The 21,658-nt window shown below is 38.7% G+C and overlaps 2 protein-coding genes across 7 annotated transcripts in view; one reads left to right on the top strand and one right to left on the bottom strand.

The window, feature by feature from the left end:
• Positions 1-7,683: 7,683 nt before the first annotated feature.
• GPR151 (G protein-coupled receptor 151) lies at positions 7,684-8,955 on the top strand (the record flags this gene model as incomplete). The annotated part of the gene is made up of 1 exon (XM_082650836.1): positions 7,684-8,955. The coding sequence occupies one exon, from the start codon at positions 7,684-7,686 to the stop codon at positions 8,953-8,955; it is 1,272 nt and encodes a 423-aa protein (XP_082506962.1).
• Positions 8,956-12,328: 3,373 nt separating this feature from the next.
• The window catches only part of TCERG1 (transcription elongation regulator 1), a 60,190-nt gene continuing 50,860 nt past the window's right edge, over positions 12,329-21,658 (bottom strand). For 5 of the 6 annotated variants that reach the window (XM_082650047.1, XM_082650048.1, XM_082650051.1 and 2 more), the window contains 6 exons: positions 19,377-19,541; positions 18,933-19,115; positions 16,786-16,965; positions 16,012-16,095; positions 14,599-14,699; positions 12,329-13,406 (listed from right to left, as the gene is read on the bottom strand). In XM_082650047.1, the coding sequence (XP_082506173.1) occupies positions 13,205-13,406; positions 14,599-14,699; positions 16,012-16,095; positions 16,786-16,965; positions 18,933-19,115; positions 19,377-19,541 (915 nt within the window). In that variant the 3' untranslated portion in view covers positions 12,329-13,204. Of the gene's footprint in view, positions 13,407-13,685; positions 13,780-14,598; positions 14,700-16,011; positions 16,096-16,785; positions 16,966-18,932; positions 19,116-19,376; positions 19,542-21,658 lie in introns of all 6 variants that reach the window. The other variant, XR_014296454.1, reaches the window with a different exon arrangement.

Raw genomic sequence — 21,658 nt, 5'->3', positions numbered from 1 at the left:
ACATCTTTCAATATACTGATGTCCCATTGGGAGCCTGATCTGGTGGGAAGAACTGGAACTAGAATCAGGAATCCAGGGTCTCTCTCAGTTCAGTAACTAACAAGTTTTGTAACTACCAGAAAGTCAAAACCTCTGGGGTGCTTCAGTTTCTTCTACAAAATGATAACATTATCACCTCTTTTACCTAATATTAAAAATTTTTATGAAGGTAAACATTATAGACGTTACAAGAATAAATCAAACTTCCATATCTCAACTTCTCAATTACAACTACTGAATAAGGGCTAAAATAATGCATACAGTGGAAAGTTTTAAACTTTTGGAAGAATTTCCTGAACTTTCAACAAGGATTTGTGAGGGACTGAAAAGTGTTAAAAGGTTTTGTTTTAATGCACTGAGCAGAAAAGCTGATTGACAGTGTTTTGTACCCAGGTTGAAACATTTGAAATCAAATTCAACCCCTCCTTCCTTTCCATCCAAACATTTTTTCTTTCCAGGATTTGGAATATGATATTATTGAGGATTATTTAAAAAAATTTTTTTTACTTTTTTTCCTCCCAAGAGTAAACATGAAGGGCAAGACCTACAGACACAAGAGCTGCCTCTCCCATTTTAAAAAGGAGGGCAAAGTCGGGGACTTGGGGATGGTGGTGTACTCTCCTTTCTAATAGGCCCCCGGGAAACTGCGTTAGCGTGAGATCTCTGAACACAGCGCATTCCCTCCCCAGCCCATCTAGTCCTGGGATGTCTGAGACGTGTGCAACGATGCCACACCACCTGCTGGATTCAGTAGTCATGGAAACAACTCTAGGCAGTGCTGAAGACAGCATCACATCTACACTAGCCACTTAGGATGGGCAACAATGTGAAAAGAGTAAAATACCAAAAACCACTGAATTGTACATTCAATAGGTGAAGCGTATGGTATGTGAATTATATGTCAATAAAGCTCTTTTTTTAAAAAAAAGTGTGAAAAAAAATTCACTGTACAAGGTGGATATAGCAATAAATTTTTGTTTTTTGTTTTTTGGTTTTTTTTGCGGTACGCGGGCCTCTCACTGTTGTGGCCTCTCCCGTTGCGGAGCACAGGCTCTGGACACGCAGGCTCAGCGGTCATGGCTCACGGGCCCAGCCGCTCCGCGGCATGTGGGATCCTCCCGGACCGGGGCACAAACCCGTGTCCCCTGCATCGGCAGGCAGACTCTCAACCACTGCGCCACCAGGGAAGCCCAAATTTTGGGGTTTTTTTTTTAACAACTAGATTTTCCTCTAAATGACGGGACACGTCGTTCAGTAAGAACACACAGCAAACTGTACCCTGAATAAACATGCATCCAAAGTATGATTTTAACCATTCTGGGCCCATATATATATGTTAATCCTTTACTTGCTGTTCTCCGAGGACTATGGCCTCTACAAAAAGCAGACTGTCATCTTCACTGTGGTGAAATCAACCCTGAGACAGTTCTCTCTAGGGTCATTTTGGACAATCAGTGCCTCTCATTACATTACAACAAAAATCAGAGCTTCAATTACAATTTGCATTCTAACAATGTAAAAAGCAAACAAACTCTTGGAACCAAAAAAAAACGTAAAAGAAAATACATCATCATATTAACCACAGCTGTGTTTTGATAGGACAAGAAATTTGTTTTTTTCAAGAAACGAAAGTTTAAGTTCTACAGAAGCCGGTGCAATGCAACCACCTTATGTTCTCACCATCTTCTTGCTTTCCAAAGGGGCTTCACATCTACATCCAAATTTTATCCTCCATAAAGTCAAAACACAAGTTATTAGCAAAGGCAAAAAACCCAGCAGGAAAAAGTCCAAGACAGTATGAAGAACAAAAGGCAACCACCTAGCAGCTGAGATTCCTGGATCCCAGCAGGTGCCCAGCTACCAAGGAACCAAGTGACCTAGAACAGGTCACTTAACACTTTCTGAGCATCTGTCTCCCAATCTGGAAAATGAAGTTGTGACACGAACAATCCAAAAGGGTCCCTTGCAGATCTAACAGTCTCATTTTGTAAGGAAGGGTTCAGATCTCCTGACTCCCAGTCTGTGGAATGTGAAATAGGCCGGCCATCCAGTGTGGAAACGTGTGCTAACACATAATAAATGGTTATTGATGTTAAATAACATGACAAGATAATGACCTATGTTTCCAGACTTGCCCGCTTTGTAACTAACAGCACAATCCATCTACTTCCATCATCTTCCCCACAGTGGACTTAAGAGCTACCTAACCAACAGCAGAAGCAGGAGGGAGAGGGAAGGGGCTGTCTTGTAGGAGCGGCCACTCAGACCCAGCCAGACTTACCCAACACTTTCCTTAGAGATGGAGTGTCACTCAGCTTTGCACCCGCAGCCTGGAACGACACTCCAAGACGCCGGACACGAAATACTGGGACAGGTCACTCAGGAAGGCCGCACAGCAAAAGATACTCCACAAAAACAAGGAACTGTGGTCCAGAAAGGAGCACCGTCAGAGGACTGGAGAAAGGAAGCTTCAGCAAAGCAAGACTGTTGTCCAAGGAGGAACCACCAACTGTGTATTACTGACCTTGGGAGTGGGAGCGCAGGGTGGTAAAGTGCGTGCATGTCTGAGAGCTCAGTTCTCTACTGCCCACGGAGACGGAACTGAGCATGCTCTACAAGCCAACAAACTGCAGCTGGTCAAGAAGCCCCACCTTACCCACTCTGCTTCTCCCTGAGCTCCGCCTGCAACCTTCAGAACCTGAAAATCCACAGGTGGAAGGAGGTTACTCTTAGAACCCGAAAGCCAGCCAAGCTAACTTCTTTGATGAGAAGCAGCTGTTTACTGGTGTGTTCGCTCCAGGCGCCCCTCGCGCAGGCATCATCAGCTGGTATCTTGTAGCGCAGTCATTGCAACTTCTTGCTTGTTCACCTCTCCAACTACATGGTAACTCCTCTAGAAAAGGGACCCTTCTACCACAGTGGGTTCCCAGGGGTTGGCATTGTGTTTGGCCCAGGGGAAGTGGCTCAACAAATATTCACTGAAAGAAAAATACACGAGATCTGGGTTAGTGCCCCAGGAGCCTGGGTGGGTGAGCCAGGCACATGCCTGCTTGAGGCATTGGAGACAGGTGCTTCCAGGGGTGGGGTGGCCCGAGAGCGAGAGGAAACCCAGGGATCCCCTTCTTCTCTCTCCACTGATGGATTTAGAGCCCCTATTTCTCTTCCAGGACTCATGGAACATCTCCCCTCCAGAACTCAAGGGTCTAGGGCCTTTGGTTCCCTCCTAGGACCAAGGGATCCCAGACTCTAATTCCACACCCCACACCTGCTTCACATAAGGTCCAAGCTCTGATCCTAGGCCCTCAGCTTCTCTCCGGGACCCAGGCATCATCCAGGCTTCCAATTCCCATTCAGGACTGGGAGACCCAATGTACCCATTCCCCCTACAGGACCGAGGGATCCCAGCCAGCCAGCTCCCACTCTAGACCCAGGAATCCCATATACCTATGTAGCTGGGATCCTCTCTTGGACCCAAGTGTCAGAAGCACCCAGCTCCTCTTAGACCCAGGGTGTTCCAGGTTCCCAACTTACTGCCTAGACCAAAGTATATCAGGTCCCCAGCTCCTGTCCTAGACTCACAATGCCAGGTCCCCAGAAAAGCAGAAAAGAAAAATACGTGGACTTTATATTCCCAGTGCCAAAGGGCTCAATACATGCTTGTTGAAGTGACCAATTTCATAATCGCAATGCTTAGAGAACAGTGAGTATCCCACAACGTCCTTAGTGGGGCAGGACAGCACACAGCTTACGAACACCAGCTCTGGAACCCCGACTTGGGCCTCAGACCCATGGGGGTCTCTATACCAACTCTCTCATCTACTAGCTGTGTGATCTACATTCCCACGGGTGAGTTATTCACCTCTTTATGCCCCAGGGTCATCATCTGTAAGAAGGGGATAGTAATAGTATCTCCAGGAGCTATCGTGAAGACTCAGGGCATAGAAAGCTTAGCACTGAGGATTCACTTAATAAATGATTGTTTTCATTATCTCCCCTTCCCTGGAACTGAGCTATAGGATAAACTTTACCTACTTTACTCTAGTTTAAGTAAACTAGTTTACTCTAGTTTAAGAGCTCACACCTAGTTCTGCTTTTATCAGAAGCCACTTAACAATCTTGGCCACTCATTTGCTTTGCCTGGGTTCTTTTGAGGATTAAGTTGTCTGAGGTCCCTTGTAACTTAAAATTTAAAAAAAAAAAAAAAGGCTCAGATTTTCCATTGTTTTGTTACTGTTTCTCAGTTTCCAAGGGTTACCTCTTGGCATCATCACTGTGGGTGGCGTCCCTGTCAGGGAAAGGAAAAGTAGCCTGGAACCCAGCTGAGGTATTTGGATGTGACAGCTGCCCTGCTGCTAGTGTCTTGGCAGGAGTGTGGAAGCAGAGGGGGAAGGCTATGATGAAAGCCCATTTCCAAGCTGGGGGAGCCAAGCAACAGGGGCAGCAAGTTCTGAATCCCAGCATTCTGGGTCTCCCTTCTCCCCACTGCCCTTTCCCACCTAGTACTGTCCTTTGGCTTGGTCCTTCTAGGTCACAATCTCTCCCTGGCTCCATATATATATATTAATCACAGTTTCAGAATGGAATATCCCCTCATACTGGAGGCTACTCAGCATTCTAAGAGCAAAAACATCTGCTCTTTACCTTTTCTCCATCCCAAATAACTTAAAAAAAATACCAACAGTTTTATTGAGGTATGATTTACATACCATAAAAATCATTCGTTTTCAGTGTACAATTCAAGGTTTTCAGTACATTTACAGAGTTCTATAACCATCCCCACGATCCCAATTGAGAACATTTTCCTCACCCCAAAAAAGGTCCTTTGTGCCCATTTGCAGTCACTCCCATTTCCCACCCCTAGCTCCAGGGAACCACTATTCTACTTTCCATCTCTATAGATTTGCCTTTTCTGGGCATTTCATATAAATGGAATCTCACAATATGTCATCTTTGTGTCTGGCTTCTTTCCACTAGCATAGTATTTGTGAGGTTCCTCCATGTTGTAGTATTTATTCCTTTATATTGCTAAATAGTAGTCCATTGTATGAATACATCCATTTCTTTATCCATTCACCAACTGGTGGATAGTTGAGTTCTTTCCAGCATTTTGGGGTGAGGGTAAGGGGCTGTTTCCAGTTTTCATCCCAAACACTCTCAGTCTTTTTTCTGTATTGTACTTCTCCATCCACCTCACCTGTATCATTTTTCCCCAGGATCCCTTCTATCAAATAAGAAAGAGGCAACTCCCCAAATTAAAAAAAAGTAAGGAAACCTAACAAATGTCCACCACGCATATAATTTAATCCTGTATTTTAAATGAATATGCTATCAAGAAAGATCAAAATAACTTGAATTCATAATGTAAATAACAAAAATTCATATGATGTAATTCTTCTTTTAGGTTGGCTAAGTTACACTTATCCTTTAAATGGAAATGATGTTAAAACAAAGAACAGATACAAGCTACATATTACATTTGTCAAATATCTAGACGCACAAGTGCTGATACATCAAAAGACAAACAGAAACTTGGATTGGTTAATGAGGGTTGCCAAAGGAGAGAATTCCTTTTTGCTACAAGCACGTAGTCTCATTTTGATTTTTATATCTAATGATAATCCAGGAAGAAAACTCAAAAATTCATTTCCAATTCTCAAATGGTTCAGAAAACAATACGTATGTTTATGTGTGTATATATATGCAAGTAAGTGTGTGTGTGTGTACAGTGTGCACACAAACTGTTAAAAATTAGAAAATCAGAATGAAGTGTATAGGATAATTCTTTGTACTATTCTTGCTTTTTTTTTTTTCTATAAGTTTGCAATTATTTCAAAACAAAAAGTTAGAATCAAACTTTCATGCTGTTAAAACCTCCTTGAATCATTTAGCTTTTTGTCTTCTGTATCTTCAGGAGCCTTGAGCATGCCAAGTTTATAAGCCCTAATGTAAAGTAGTATTTGTTTTCTGGTCCTGAACTCATCTCTTCCACATACATCAGGTAGGACTGGCTCTGCTGTATCGTATAATTCACAAAACATTCATTTGCTCTAAGTAGTACTCAACGTGTTTCTCTGCATACTGCCCCCCCCCACCGTTTGCCTTCCTAGAAGATGGTGTGGGCCTCTTCACCCTCAAAAGTGGTTCTACTGAGGCTTAAGGATATTTCATTGTCCACAGCACTAACTGGGGGTTACCATAAATTGCTGGGACAAGACATTACCCCCGTTTACTGTTTCATAGATACAGCTACTTCCTACAGGGAAAGGAAAAGAAAACAGAAAAGGTAACCCAGCACCACGGACAGCTTTCCTAATATTCACTACGTTTTTATTGAGTCAATACTTATTTGTTGAGTTCCGGGTCTTTGGGGAGATTTTAAATGTAATCCTTAGTTTCCAGAGAAAAACTGGTGAAAGCAGTTAGAACCAGAGCTCAGTCGTCAGACTCTGAGCTCAGCACACTTTCCATTATATGACACTAAGCATTTCTGATTCAGCACAGAGTAGGACACAAAATCCTTTCAATTCCACAAACCCTTTTCCCTGAACAATTCCAGCTCCTCTGACCTCCTCCAGAGTATCCTTCCACTGCCCATTATAAAATTTCAAGACTGGTTCTAGAATCATTTTATCCAAGAAGATTTTCTTTTCCCAACTTTAAAATGTCATTTTCTTTAAAATCTCGTAAATGTCTTCTGCATAGAAATTATTTTCCTTTTATTTCACTTGTCAGTAAATCCTTTAGGAATTCTCTCTGAAAAGAAGCCTAATTCATCATTTGGTTGCTTTAATCACCATCACTTGTTTAAGAGTCTTATTAGTATGTAAACTCGTTCTAATGCAGTGCTCCGAAATACCTCTAAGAAATTCGCAATAGACTAAACTTAGAGTAATCCATAATTAGATTTTTTTAATAGGACTTCTCACCAGTAGCTTTTTTTCATTATCTAGCTCTGTGTGTTTGACCTCAGCCAGCCGTTGATGGGGCTGAAGTGGTGGTGGGGGTTTGGTAAAAGAAGAGGAAGCTCATCCCTGCAGAGGGGAGGGGAAAAGCAGTGTTGGTTCTTCCTTTAAAAATGTGGTTCCCCCAACCCGCATCATCATAATCCCCTGGGAACTTGTTAGAAATGCAAATTTTAGGGCCCTTCCCCAGACCCGCTGGCTCAAGCCACGCAGGTGATTCTAATACGTGCCTAAGTGTAAAGGACTTGGTTATTCAGATGTGGTGTTTGCTGTATTACAGACGGAGGTCTAGCTTTAGAAACAGCTAGTTGAAAATAATTGCCTTAACTGGCTCTAGTGACCCCCCAGGAACATAACTCACTTACATGTATGTTCTCCTCATTTATCATTGATGGATATATTGGGGAGTTTTTTACTCCAAAGAGCTGACAACCTGATATTAGACTTGCTAATGAGCAGCAGCCACGCTCTCCTGCTGCTTGTCACTCAGGGCAGGCAAGAAATAGCACACGCAGCAAAGAGCAGAGAAGAGTCAAACTTCTTCCACAGTCCGCTCTCAGGAAATAAGCAAGAGGAGGGTCCAGAGGTGTCAGTTGACACTGACGATGACGTATTTACTTCCTACACAAAAGAGCCAAGGCAGAAAGACAAATAGAAGCTAACGTCTGCGAGTAGAAGCTGGATGGAAAGGGGTATGCTGACAGCTGCCTTGACAGACTCCAACTCCAGCACCATGAACGGGTCCTTTGCTCACCTCCACTTTGCCGGTGGGTACCTGCCCTCTGACTCCAAGGACTGGAGGACCATAGTCCCAGCTCTCTTGGTGGCTGTCTGCCTGGTGGGCTTCGTGGGGAATCTGTGTGTGATTGGCATCCTCCTCCACAGTGCTTGGAAAGGAAAGCCATCCATGATCCACTCCCTGATTCTGAATCTCAGCCTGGCTGATCTCTCTCTCCTGATGTTTTCTGCACCTGTCCGAGCTACAGCATACTCCAAAGGTGTTTGGGATCTAGGCTGGTTTGTCTGCAAGTCCTCTGACTGGTTCATCCACACATGCATGGCAGCCAAGAGCCTGACAATCGTTGCAGTGGCCAAAGTATGCTTCATGTATGCTTGTGACCCAGCCAAGCAAGAAAATATCCACAACTGCACCATCTGGTCAGTGCTGGCAGCCATCTGGGCTGTGGCTAGCCTGCTACCCCTGCCAGAATGGTTCTTTAGCACCACCAGGCATCACGCAGGTGTGGAAATGTGCCTCATGGATGTACCCGCTATGGCCGAAGAGTTCATGTCAACGTTTGGTAAGCTCTACCCTCTCCTGGTATTTTGCTTTCCGTCACTCTTTGCCGGCTTTTATTTCTGGAGAGCTTATGGCCAATGTCAGAAACGAGGAACTAAGACTCAAAATCTTCGAAGCCAGATGCACTCAAAGCAACTCACAGTGATGTTGCTGAGCATTGCCATCACCTCCGCTATTCTGTGGCTCCCTGAATGGATAGCGTGGCTGTGGCTGTGGCATCTGAAGGCCGGAGGCCCGGCCCCACCGCAAGGTTTTATAGCCCTGTCTCAAGTCCTAATGTTTTCCATCTCTTCAGCAAATCCTCTCATTTTTCTAGTGATGTCAGAGGAGTTCAAGGAAGGCTTAAAAGGCTTATGGAAATGGATGATAACAAAAAAACATCCACCTGCTTCAGAGTCTCAGGAAACACCCGCTGGTAACTCACAGGTCCTTCGTGACAATGTTCCATCTCCAGAATCCCCATCATCCATCCCAGAGAGAGAGAAAACTGGCTCTCCCTCATCCAGCAAAGAGAAGGCTGAGAAGGCAGAGATTCCCATTCTCCCTGATGTAGAGCAGTTTTGGCATGAGAGAGACACAGTCCCTTGTGTACAGGACAATGACCCTATCCCCTGGGAACACGAAGATCAAGAGACAGGAGATGGTGATAAATAGTTTCAAAGCAAAACAAATTGCAATTGCTGTTATTTATTTGTAATGCTGCTAATCAGTATTGTTGACTTTGCCATAACATAACAAAATTACCATTAGGAATTACAAAAATGCTTCACAGTCTGCATTTCCAAAATGTGCAATTTGGTAAGTAGGACACCGTATTAGAATAACTATGTTATAACCTGGTTATCCAAAGAACTAACTGTGTTGTTTGAAGATGCTTCTGTCACAAGTGATTAGAAAGGCCAGCTGTTTTGTCACTTGTCCACAATCGCTGTTTTAATGGGTAGTCCTTAGGACCAGCCAATGTACTGGCTGGAGTGGAGCTTATCTGTCAAAGGTTCAATCTCTTTACGTTTAGTTTCTTCCTGAACCTGCTAACTCTAACTTCACCTATCAAACCTTACTGCACGTAACCAGAGCTCAAAATCTACTTCTACTTGAGATTTTTAACACATAAATTTTAATGAGTTATCTTCATTTGCTTAAGGAATGTTCATTTACTTGATGAAAATCCATACAGAATTTCCATGACTGAAGGTTGAAGAATAAGGAACATCACCTTATTCCAATTCTGGGCTAATTTCAGACCATGGCTTATTCTGGCTAAGTTTAAGTAAATTCAGACTTTGCCTTATACTAAAATCTGCTTCACTTATCTTTTTAAAGCACCTCTGTGAGTCTTCAGTTTCTAAGTCTGGGGATTTTAGCAGCCTATCATGATATTCTATATTCTGATTTTGAGAAAGAACTTAATAACCACCCTTAATTCTCTTCCCAATTAACTCCTCTTCCAAAGAGTAGCAGGAGACAATCTTCTACAAGCTGAAATCAATGTTTCTCCCAAAATCTTCTTTCTCTCAAGATAAACTATAAGCTATGTTATGGTTAACCATACCATTATGGTTAATGATAAAGGTATTAATTGGTGAATGTAACCCTCAAATATAAAGATGATCATCTTTTTTGTTAAATGAGCATTAAACATAGCCCTAACACTGAACATGAACTGTGCCCAACTTTTAAAATACCTCCGGGTTTTTAAGTTACAAAGACTATCAAGAGTAACCCAAGGTGGGGTGGGGGTAGGGAGTGGGGGACAAGAGAGAGAGGAAGAAAGGGAGGGAGGAAGAGAGAAAGAGAGAGTTAGCATGGAAAAGAGAAAATTCAATGGACACAAGACAGAGAATCTGGGTAATAGAAAACAAGGCAATGCAGAAAAAGCAATAAAATTAAATTCTGTGTTCCAAAACGTATTACCAGTATAATTTGAATAACAAGCAATAACTGTTCAATTTACAGCATGGTAAAGCATACCCAATAAAGCAATGATGATGATAACATTTCTTCCCCTATTAAATATAATAAAGACATTTATCCATGATTCTTGGTTACGCTAATGGAATTCTGGGATATTTTCACTGAGGGGTTCTCTCTGAAAAAAAAACAAAAAAACTGCATTTAGGGCAAGCAGTGGAGAAAATATAAAAATATGCTGTGGATGGAATATTTTTTAATGTATAGTCTGTGGGTTTTTTGGTTTATTCTTTATAAATGGTCATGATTTGCTTTTTTAACACAGAAGGTAAGGCTTTTTGCCTTGGTTCATAACATATTTCATTTTAAGGCTCACAAGAGCACATACAGTTAATCCAAGTACCTAAAATACTGTCTTGTGAGACAATAGTTATGTAATTGGATTACCTTTAAAACTGTGATGAACTATTTGAATTAAAGATTTCTATGTTCATTATCTATAGTAAATGCACGATGTAAGCTTTCACTGTGTGACATTTTAACTTGTAAACAAATAAAAACAATTATGTTTTACTTCAGATAGTTTTGGAGACTTAAAGCTGTCTTTGTTTTGAATGCTGCTTTTGAAATCATCATTGCACAAGGGGGCTTTACAGGGAGGTCAGACCTTAACACTTGCACAGGTATCAGCACGCCAACAAACCATGTATTTTTAAAGAGCTTGCTGATAAGCTCCAGATCAAAATGAAGATATTGAAACACAATGTAATTACAATGACCCTGTCATTAAGAACCTAATGGGGGTTAGGGGGGATAAACTAGGAGTTTGGGATTAATATACACACACTACTGTATATAAAACAGATAAACAACAAGGGCCTACTGTATAGCACAGGAAACTATACTCAATATCTTATAAGGTTAAATAAGGGAAAAGAACCTGAAAAAGTATATACATATGTATAACTGAATCACTCTGCTGTTACCTGAAACTAACATGACACTGTAAATCAACTATACTTCAAGTAAAAAAAAAAGAACCTAATATACAAAGTCCTCACTCCCTTTAAGAAATCTGCATAGAAAAGTTTGATTTACACCTTACGTGAAACATTAATCCCAAATACTTTACAGCAAAAGTAGGAAATTAAAATAGGTATCACCAAACCATTTTCTTCACACTTTTCTATGGTGAGAAATGGAACATAGTGAGTATGCAAACAATATATGTGGAATTCAGAATAACAAAATAAAGCATTCTAGAAACTTCACCTTTGTAGGACAGTCCTATTCTATAATAGTTGTGCTCCTTTGGGCACGCATTTTGTTTCACTTCTGACAAGCTTCAAAATCACTCAATGGATTTATTAAAAAAAAATCCTGTTAATTACCAATTTTATAGGTTAGACTTCAGTCAGATAACCCACTCCAGGTTTCTACATACAGAACTCACATCATCTCTGTGGTGCTTCATCATATATTTAAGCTAAGCACTAAGTCACAGAGATATGACTGTATTTTTATATGTGTGTGATGCATGTCTGGGTCCGTACGCATACAACAAATACAAATATCGTTGTCGCTTTTTTTAGGTTTTGTTGCAATCATAGCAGGTGTGAGGTAACAGGGAAAACAATTTATCCTGTTAACATATATTTTTCTTAAACATTTTATTTATGTGGTAACTCAAACTAGAAATCTATGAAGGAATGAAATAGAGGGATCTTTTTAAACTGGGGAGGTAAAGCTAGAAAGAGCACTTGGGAATCAAAGGTAAGTTTCACGGTATGATGTGCATGACACATTGAAAGGAGTCCAAAAAGGCATTCATCATCAATATGTTAATATAAAAGACAAAAACAAGAAAACAGACAAAAATCAGCATCTTCTTGCTATGAAGCAATAAGATACTGCTAAGAGACTGAGCACCAAAATGGTTCTTCAAACTCCTTCCCTTTTATGATGCAGGCAATTTATTATATTCAAGCCTTTTAAAATGATGAGATTTTCAAAATTTAAACTTTCTTTGTGCCAAATTACATTTGCTGCTGCTTTTAAGAACAGGTTTAAAAGAAGTATTTATAAATTATATAACAATAATCATATACAATCCATGTATATAAAAAGGGTTGGTTTATTGTAGTTCAAATACATAAACTGAACATTCAAACATCTTAAAATTAAACTTTAGAAACAAAAATTTAACATTCAAATAGGAGTACAGTTTACAGGGAACACCCAAGAAAGGTAATTTGTTGTCTAATCCAGAATATTGATAAAGATCACTTAATGGTGAATAAAATGTTTTTAACCAGCAGTCCTAGTCTGGTCAACATGTTAGTTATGACCGTGGTTCCATACCTGAGAAGAAATTACTAAATAAATCTTCTCTTAGGCTAAACAACAAGACTTGGCCTATAATTCAAAGGGGATAATCAAAGCACATAAGTGAACAAATAAAACTAAAGTGTTCTTTAGAGACAAAGGTAAAAGTATGTCCATTATAATAATCTTAGCCTCTGGAAGATAAGAATTCAATTTTCAGTGTTTTGTCTTTTACCCGCTTTAAAAAACAAAATCAAAACAAAACAAACCCCAACTTAGGTTTTTTTGGAGTCTGTGGTATCTGCATCTTGCAAGTTCAAACCACAAATGCTCTTACGTCTTGCATGTATTATAACACTGCTAGAAAGAACGTCACCAAAAGTCACTGACTTCCACACCTCATAAAAGGATAATTTTTTAGCTTCAAGATTTTAGATTTACTAGAGACAGCCTATATTTGAGTATGCAAGTCAGTCATGCCACACAAAGAAAAGCATAAATATTTCCAAAGTGTTCTCTGTTCAGAAACTGTTCACGGATGCTTCTCCTTCTGTTCATCAGATGGTTTTGCAATAGTTTGACTAATGCACATACATGTAAAAACCTGAAAATTGGCTCATGCAAGCGTTTTGAATTAACAGACACCCCTGTGGAAGAGTATTCAGAATTATTTTGTTGATCGTCTTGTGGGCTCTGATGCTGTGGGAGGTGGGGGTGGACCCCGGCGATCCAGGTCATCCACATATGCCACAATCAGTTTGCGCCTCTCCTCTGGCACACAGTCTAGTACTAGATACCGTTTGTCATTCTGCAAAATTTTTTCTACATCTTTCAGGTGCTGATCAGATTCCTGGATTAGCTTTTTGGATCTGAAATAAGAAAAGAAGTCCAAGAATTACTGACTGCTGTTCATAGGTCTTTCAGAAATGAGCTGGAAATGTCCATCTAGTTCCTAATTGTGTTTCCATTTTTTTTTTTTTTTTTTTTTTTTAAGAAAAATTCACTGCAGTGGTCACCTTTGTAAGTCGCCTCAGCAAAGACTCCAAGGAGTGAAAGGGCCTCAGAAGCTGAATTACCCTCCCACCCCTACTGGTGGTCCCTCCAGATCAGGGCTGAGGGTGGGTGGGTAAATCTTGCCCGTGCTGTACCTGTTCTGTGGATGAACAGAGGACTTCAGTCTGCGGGGCTGCCAATCCCAGCATCTTTCACAAGCTTTCACTTTCACATCTTTCACTAAATTAACTATAAAAATGTAGAAAGAAGTCTTACTTCACATCTAATTTAAAAGCCCAAGCTGATGCAAAACATTAAGGATCCTGACCAAAAAATCCAATCACAAAATACCTAAAAACCACACCCTCAGCACTATCTATCCTCCCGTGCACATACCCTTCATTAAGATATTTCAAATTTTTCTCTTAAAAGAAGAAAAGCTGGAGCATGAAACAAAAATGGTTTCCTGCATACTGATTGCTAAGCAATGTAAAATTGTTCTCCCGATGACAACTTGCTGGGGGTGGGGAACTACTGGGTATGTTACAGAGAAAATTTGTTTTAAAGCTCTGATTTTATAATTTAAAGTTTTAATTTAAAAGTATCCAGCAAACTGCTTTCCTCTGAGAAAAAATGTTTTTGCTGAGCTCAAATAAGATGATTTCAAGCTTTAGAATGAACACTGAATAGTCTTCAGAGGAGGCAAAGATAATTGATAGTGAAAGATTTTTTTAAGTCTCTTCATGAAATACAATTCTTATATATTTGGAAATACTTCTATAAAAGCAGTGAAGTGAAAACAAAAGTATGTTTAAAAACTGGATGGGTGGGTAACACAAAATAAGAATTAACATCTGGGCCCTTTCTTTGAAAAAAAAAAGAGAAAAAAGAAAGAAAAAAGGTAAGGGTAGATATGGGCTGTATTCAATCTTTGATAAAGTTGCCTTCTTCTTATTCCTAAAAATTAATAATGTCAACATGTGTGTGAATGCAAAGTATGCTTTGGCCATCAGAGTAAGGACTAGTAAAGACAATGACTGCTGATATGAAACATTTCACTGCACACACCTATATGTTATAAATTTGGTCTCTTTCAAAAGCGTCCTGAAGTCAGCTTTGGCTGTGATGTATTTGTCTCTGATGTATTCTTCAAACTCTCTTTGTTTTTTCTGCAAAAAGACAATAAGATTAGGGGGGAAAATTCTACTAATTCCAAAATTAGTGTCAATTATTTATTAAACAAGTAACCTGTAAGTCACGACATAAAATAATTCAAAAGAGAAAGGAAATAAGGTATGTTTTATCCATGTAACATTCATTAAAAAGGAAAATCTGCAGTGTACATTTTTAAGGGAAAAAGCAAGAATGAGAAACCATATAATATATTAGTAGTAGCTAAAACTTCAGGGCTTGCTATGTGCTACACTGTGCTGAGGGTTTTATAAGATATCTCCTTTACCCTTCATAACAACCTCAAGGGGTAGACACTCTTAAAAATAAGGAAATTAAGGGTTAAATGTGCATTCCTAAAGACTGTATTTATATCTTCAAGCACAAAAATAATGTGGCATAATTTATAAGATAATGCTCAGAACTTTAAAGTTCAACTGAGCGTTTAGCTCAGTAAGGGAGCTTGGTAAGGGAATAGCAAAGTATAAACTCTGAGCTTTAAAAAAAAAAAAAAAAGACCTTATTATCAATTCTAAAAATCAGAAAAGTTAGAGACTGAGACTGGTTCTCTCAGCTATCCATCTACCACTCTTTTCCAACCACGTATATTTTGCGGTCCACACATCTAAAATTCCACCTAATGGAGTAGGAGGGGGAAGAATATTAGATCATGGGCTATTTGGACTCTAGACCTAGAGAAACCAACCAGGACAGAATGATGGGAAGAAGGAACATATGAAGGCTGAGGGACAAAATGGACTGGAATAAGCTACACTTTCCTTGACATCATTCACTATTTCAGACCCTTGGTGAGTTCTTCTCCTACACAGGAGCCAGAGTGCACCAGAAGAGAGCTCAGCTTCTACAAACCTCACACATCTGAGGTTCCCCTACTCCAAAGTCTCTGGAGCATATAAGAACTAGAGATCATGTTATGTTTTTCTGCTAGCGTGGCTGTAAGAGTCAAGCACTTTGATAGCCTGGTACCAACTGCCAGGCTGAATAATATCTATCTAGTGGGACCTGACTATACAATAAATAAAAACTATAGCTTCATTAGTCTCTTAGAAGATCCCAAAACACAGGCTTAACCCCAAGGATTAAATTTTTAAAGTTCCTCTTGTGCTGTCTTGTTAATATACTGTACAAGAAAGAAAATATAAACTTGAAATTCAGATTTATTTCTCATACACTTAAAAGTTATTCACTTAAAACCATCAACTTCATTTCAGTCAAGATATTAATGCTGCTGATTAAGCACCCAATTAATATTTATAAACTGAAAGCAAATCTCAGACAAAATTTTCTTACCCTGTCACTGGAGGAGAACTTAATGCACCGAGGATCTTCCTTAATGATTTTTTTTACTTCTTTCCACGTGGATGTTAAGGTAATCTTTGAAAGACAAGTGAATAAAAAACATAAATAGAACTCACTTTTATCGAGGGGATCAAACTGCAGCACATATGGTACATAACATTACACTGACCTGCAATCTCTTGTAATGCCCAAGCATAACTGGACTAAGTTAGGGACAGGGAAGCAGCTTTAATGCAATTTCTTTTTGTTGGCTTGCCACAAGAGTTATGTTCATGGCCATACTTTCAAGATGACCTAAGACAATCACCTGCAAACCCTGTATCTACATGGGCAACATCGTAACTTCTGAAGAAACCATCACCAAAGAGAGATCAGATAATAGGAGCAAAACCTGAACAGAGGGTACAAACTGCCAAACAAGAGGGCCACGGTACCAAATTGAAAATGGAGCAAAAGAAGGAATCTATTAACTCTATCATCAGGAAGCATCAATGATCACACACAGCTAAGGACATATGGAATTACTAAGGGAGCATATACGAACTTAAAAACTGCAAAAGGAAGTAACTTCTAAACAGTGAAAGTACCATCAACATTTTACTTAAGCAAACAAACAAAAAAATCAGAGAAGAAAGTGTCATAAAACCCATGAACTCCAGTAATGGGTCTAAAGAGAATGACGTTAAAAGTCATATCAATGTTTTACTTTGGGAATTATTAACAAAGATTCACCTAGATTAAAGTAGAAAAGTAAGAGCCGCTTACTGCAGAAGTTTCATCCAAAAGTTGCCTAAAGTGCTCCCTCTTCTTTTTGGTAAGTGCTTCAATGTGTTCATTAAAAAGCTTCTCTTTCTCCTCTCTTTCCAACAAGGATCCAGATTCCCAGCGGTGATCTTTCCGAAGAGTCCTCCGAGTATCAGACCAGGACACATCTGAAGAACGTACCTAAAAATAGAGAATGGTATCTATCACCAAACAGACTTACCTTTTCATTATTTCATCAATAAAAGACTCAATTATTTGGTTTAGGAACAATACACTTAATAAAAGAAGTTTCTGATGACTCCATCTTAGTCAAGCAGTCACTGAACATCTACTTCTTTAAGCCAGAAATCTCACCTCCCAGAGCTCACCTAAGTTATGTAGTATGGGTTTAGAGGTGGCAAGGATGAAGAGAAGATATCTCCCATCAACCATGGTCCCTAAGAACTTTAAGTACCTAGGTACCTACTGAACATCTTACCAACTTCTGTTAGTAGTAGAAATGGATATAAATAAAAGAGGAAATATACCATCTCACAGCACAAGCAGCTCACCAGATAAAAAAGTTTTTTCTTGAGCTCAGTCTGGGACTTAACAACATTTATCAAGCACCTAAAACTATGTCAGGTGAACACTGAACTTGGCACTGGGAATACTAAATAAATAACACAGTTATGTCTTCCTTCAAAGGGCTTACTTTTTGTAGGGAAGATAAAGAACTGCACTAACATGTAATAAGTGCTGCAAAGGCATATGCTGAGCACAAGTTTGGTAAATGGCAACAGTGAGATCAAATCTGCCCAGATGGGTCAGGATCAGCCTTACAGAGAGATACTTGAGTGTGCTCCTCAAGAATGACAAAGTTTGCCACTGTGGTGGGAAATTTAAAAGCATTATAGGGCTTCCCTGGTGGCGCAGTGGTTGAGAGTCCACCTGCTGATGCAGGGGACACGGGTTTGTGCCCCGGTCCAGGAAGATCCCACATGCCACGGAGCGGCTGGGCCCGTGAGCCATGGCCGCTGAGCCTGCGCATCCAGAGCCTGTGCTCCGCAACAGGAGAGGCCACAACAGTGAGAGGCCCGCGTACCGCAAAAAATAATAATAATAATAAAAAAATAAAAACATTATAGGTGGAGGGATTGGCATGTGTAATGGTAGCATTCATTAAACTAAGTATGGTTCATTAAAGGTAAGTTCAGCAAGGCTACAGCTTAGGGGGCAAGAGAGGAAACCAGAGGATAAGGTAATATGAAGGTAGGGAGTCAAGGAATGAACAGTTTCTTATATTATGCTAAGGAGCCTGAATTTGAAATGTAGGGAACTTCCAGAAGTAGGAAGGACCTTTACCTTCTTCAAGTAACAGGCAGAGTGACAAAATCATCAGATTTGCTTTTTACAAAGACTTCTGTGACTGCAATAAAGAGGATGAATTTGGGGGAAGCAGAGGCAGAGACAGAAAACAAGAAACAACTGTAATTGCCCAGAGAACAGAAAAAAGTCATTGAAAACAGATCAGCAGAAGCAAGGGAAGAAATCAGAAGAAGCAACAGGAGTGATGAGAAGAGCTTTCTTGAAAGAAAGAAAAGAAACAGGAGGAGAGACAGTGACGAAGAGAAGAAGAAAAAACAAATAGAACAGCAGAGTGGTCTGGGGACATTCGGTGTAGGGACAAAAAACCCTACCTACCTCAACAACCCTGGATAATACAGGAGGATTTTCAAAAAAATCCCAGGGGTCAGTAAACCTCCAGTCCTACATTCCATACCATCTACATGTACAATAACTGATCATCACAATGATGACCCAAATCATCTAAAGATGAACTCATGTTCAGCACACTTTATTACTATGACATGCAAGTGTGTGATGATTTAAGATGACTTCATCAAGGATAATTTTTTAAAAAGCTTTGAGACTAAAAGACCATGAATTTTTATACAAAACATCAAACCTCTGAAAATTTTAAATAACTAGGGTTTTCCTATTCTAATGGTGTTAATACCAAGTACTCAATTTTAAAATACTTCATAGGTAACTTACTAAATTATATCTCTGAGTCAACTTAAAGAATATTAAAATGTCCACTAATAAGGTAATGTAATAGATTTCTAACATCCAGTACTTCAGAGAAAAAAGCAAAAGAGTAATACCATATCAGACAGAAGAGCCTTGAAATTCTGGATAGCTTCTTCTCGTTTGTGCTGTTCTCTCTCTCGATCTATTTCTTTTGTTTGTTCTGAACGAGCCTTCTGCACCTCTCTTTCTCTTTCTCGGAGGCTTGCCTCAATGCGGGCTTGCCTTTCAAGCTCCTTTTCTTTTTCTGAGTCTAAATTCTGTAAAAGTGAAATTACATTAACCTTCTTACTAACTCCATCAAAATATGCCTCCACAGAATAACTAGTTGGCCAAATACAAAATTTCAAACCTAGTTTTTAACCAATATACCTAAATACTCATTTCAAAGTCAACTACTAGAGAGTATTAGGAATACCAACAAGAAAAATTCTAAACCCAAAACAGTAGCAAATGGCTTTACACTGCAATTAAGAATTTTACTATTCCATGGTTACTATATGAGTAAACACAATGGTTACCTTGGCTATTTTTTCAATGTACTGTTTGAAAAGGTCTTCTCTCATTGATGAACTATCCACTGCTTTGTAACGTGGATCACTTTCTACTTTGTCTTTTACTTTGCTCCATCGAGACTGACTGTCCAAGTGATGATTAGATAATAGTTCAAAGAAATCTGATTTTATCTGTATTTCAAAACAGGTGTGAGGTGGGAGGAAAACAATATGCCGTAAGAAATTCCTCATATATAAATGTTTACAACTAGAAAAAAAGTTCACTTACCTTAAAGATGAGAATAACTTGTTTAATGCAGTTAGAGCAGAATTTTAGTAAAAAAGAATATCAGAATTGCTCTTTTATGAGAAATATAAAAATCAATACACATATAGGCTCTCATTTAAAATCTACCAAATTCAAAATAAATCATATCCTTCAATGAAATTATTCAAATATAGAAATAACTTTTTTAGGTTGTTTATAACTTCTGATCTCAGAACTGTCATGTTTTTATGAAGAATATGAATTTGCCATAAGATTCAGGCTTATGAACTAATGGCAAAAATACTTTAACATCAAGATAGCAAGAATATTTTAAAAAGCAGATGAATAAAACTGTTAAAATTAATAGGGGAATTTAGAAACAGTTGAGCACAAAGAGCAAGTTTTATTCATTACAAATCTGAAACTATACTGTCAAATGTGTAAAAACAAACAAAATATAAACTTTTATATTTTGGTTTTGAAAAAGAGCAATGTTTTTACCTTTATATATAAGAAAATTATAGAATTTCTATGGTCATAGTTAGTCATTTCTAAAAAAAACACTATATTCAGATTTCCTGTGCTCTTTAGCCATTAAACATGTATGCCTTCACCAGAATATGTGTCAATGAAATTAACGTTAACAAATCAAGTACCAAGCTAGTAACATTATACTAAAGGTATTAAATAATATTAACCTTTTAGTGTCAACGTATACAATACTTAGAACGTCTCTTCCAAATTCTTAAAACTGGAAAAATTTGTTAGAATTGTTAAAAATTTTACTTTAATAAGAGAAAAATTTTACTTTAATAATATTTTTTTTTAAATAATATTTTTATAAGAATAAACAAGGCATTTGTCTTTATGCACTTTGAGGACCTCCTCTAAAATTCAGTCTCATTTAAATTATTATGTACTGCTACCAGGGAAGACATCCGAGGTAGCTAAAGTCATTTCAACAGAGGATTCTGACCAGGTCAAGAACCTCTCCTCCCCATAGGAATTAAACATGCTGCCTTCCTACCTGACCAAGGGAGTGAGAAATTAGAAATGGAATCAGAATTTCTGTGTGGGCACAAAATAAATGAATCATTCCTTCTGCCTATTCCAACTCTCTCACTTCTCGCTGTAACCTCATTTCTCCTAATAGAGGATTAAAAGGGAGGCAGATGTCCTTTCTAGAAAACACTTGTAAGGTTATAAAAACAGAGCTTCTGCATTAGAGAACTTTTTAAAATATGAGCTATTCAGCTGTGGATTTCTTCACTCACCTAACTTGGCTCTTGACTGTTAGGATTAATGAGAAATAACTCATAAGCCCAATATTTCTAGATGGCAATAAAGAAACTATACTTGAGGTAGCGATGTAACACAACTTTTCTGTTCATCTGTCTAACTTTGTATCTGACACAATGAACACCAAATTCCCAGATGCATGGGATAACTAGAAGGCAAAATTTACGTTAAATAAAACATATAAGCTGCATCAAATAGGAATCTTTCTAAGCCATAAGAATTCACATTAACTTAAAAATATTTCAAACATTAGACATGAAGCCTATAAATAATTATCATATAGTTTAAAAAATATATGATGTATAAACAAAGTGAACTTTAAATAAAATTTAACTTCCTTCACTGTGGATATTACCATGACAGGCTACAAATGGCTTACTGAAGCTTTTTTTTTTTTGAAGCTGCTTTTTATATGAGAAGAATTATTTAACAACTGCATAAATGTCAATTTCCATTAGCAACAATTCAAGGTCCTACTGTCCATATTTTCTTCTCTCCAAAAATGGAAGTACCTTACCAACTAAGCTGTTTAGTTAAAAAGGGAGAAATAGTTTCCTCAGCCAAATGTACTGAAACAAAAATTGCTCAGCAGCTAATTCAAAAGAGAGAGAAGAGAGAAAAATGCCAACTTCATAAGAGGATTAACTCCATTATATGCAACTTCAAATCTGTTGTTCCAAAAAATAAATTATTTGAAACACAATTTAATAAAAATTGGTTATAATAATAAATTATAATCAAA

The sequence above is a fragment of the Grampus griseus genome, assembly GCF_964374135.1.
Source record: "Grampus griseus genome assembly, chromosome: 3".
NCBI lineage: Eukaryota > Metazoa > Chordata > Mammalia > Artiodactyla > Delphinidae > Grampus > Grampus griseus.
Note: the sequence above shows the minus strand (reverse complement) of the source record. Positions and strands in the feature narration are given on the sequence as shown.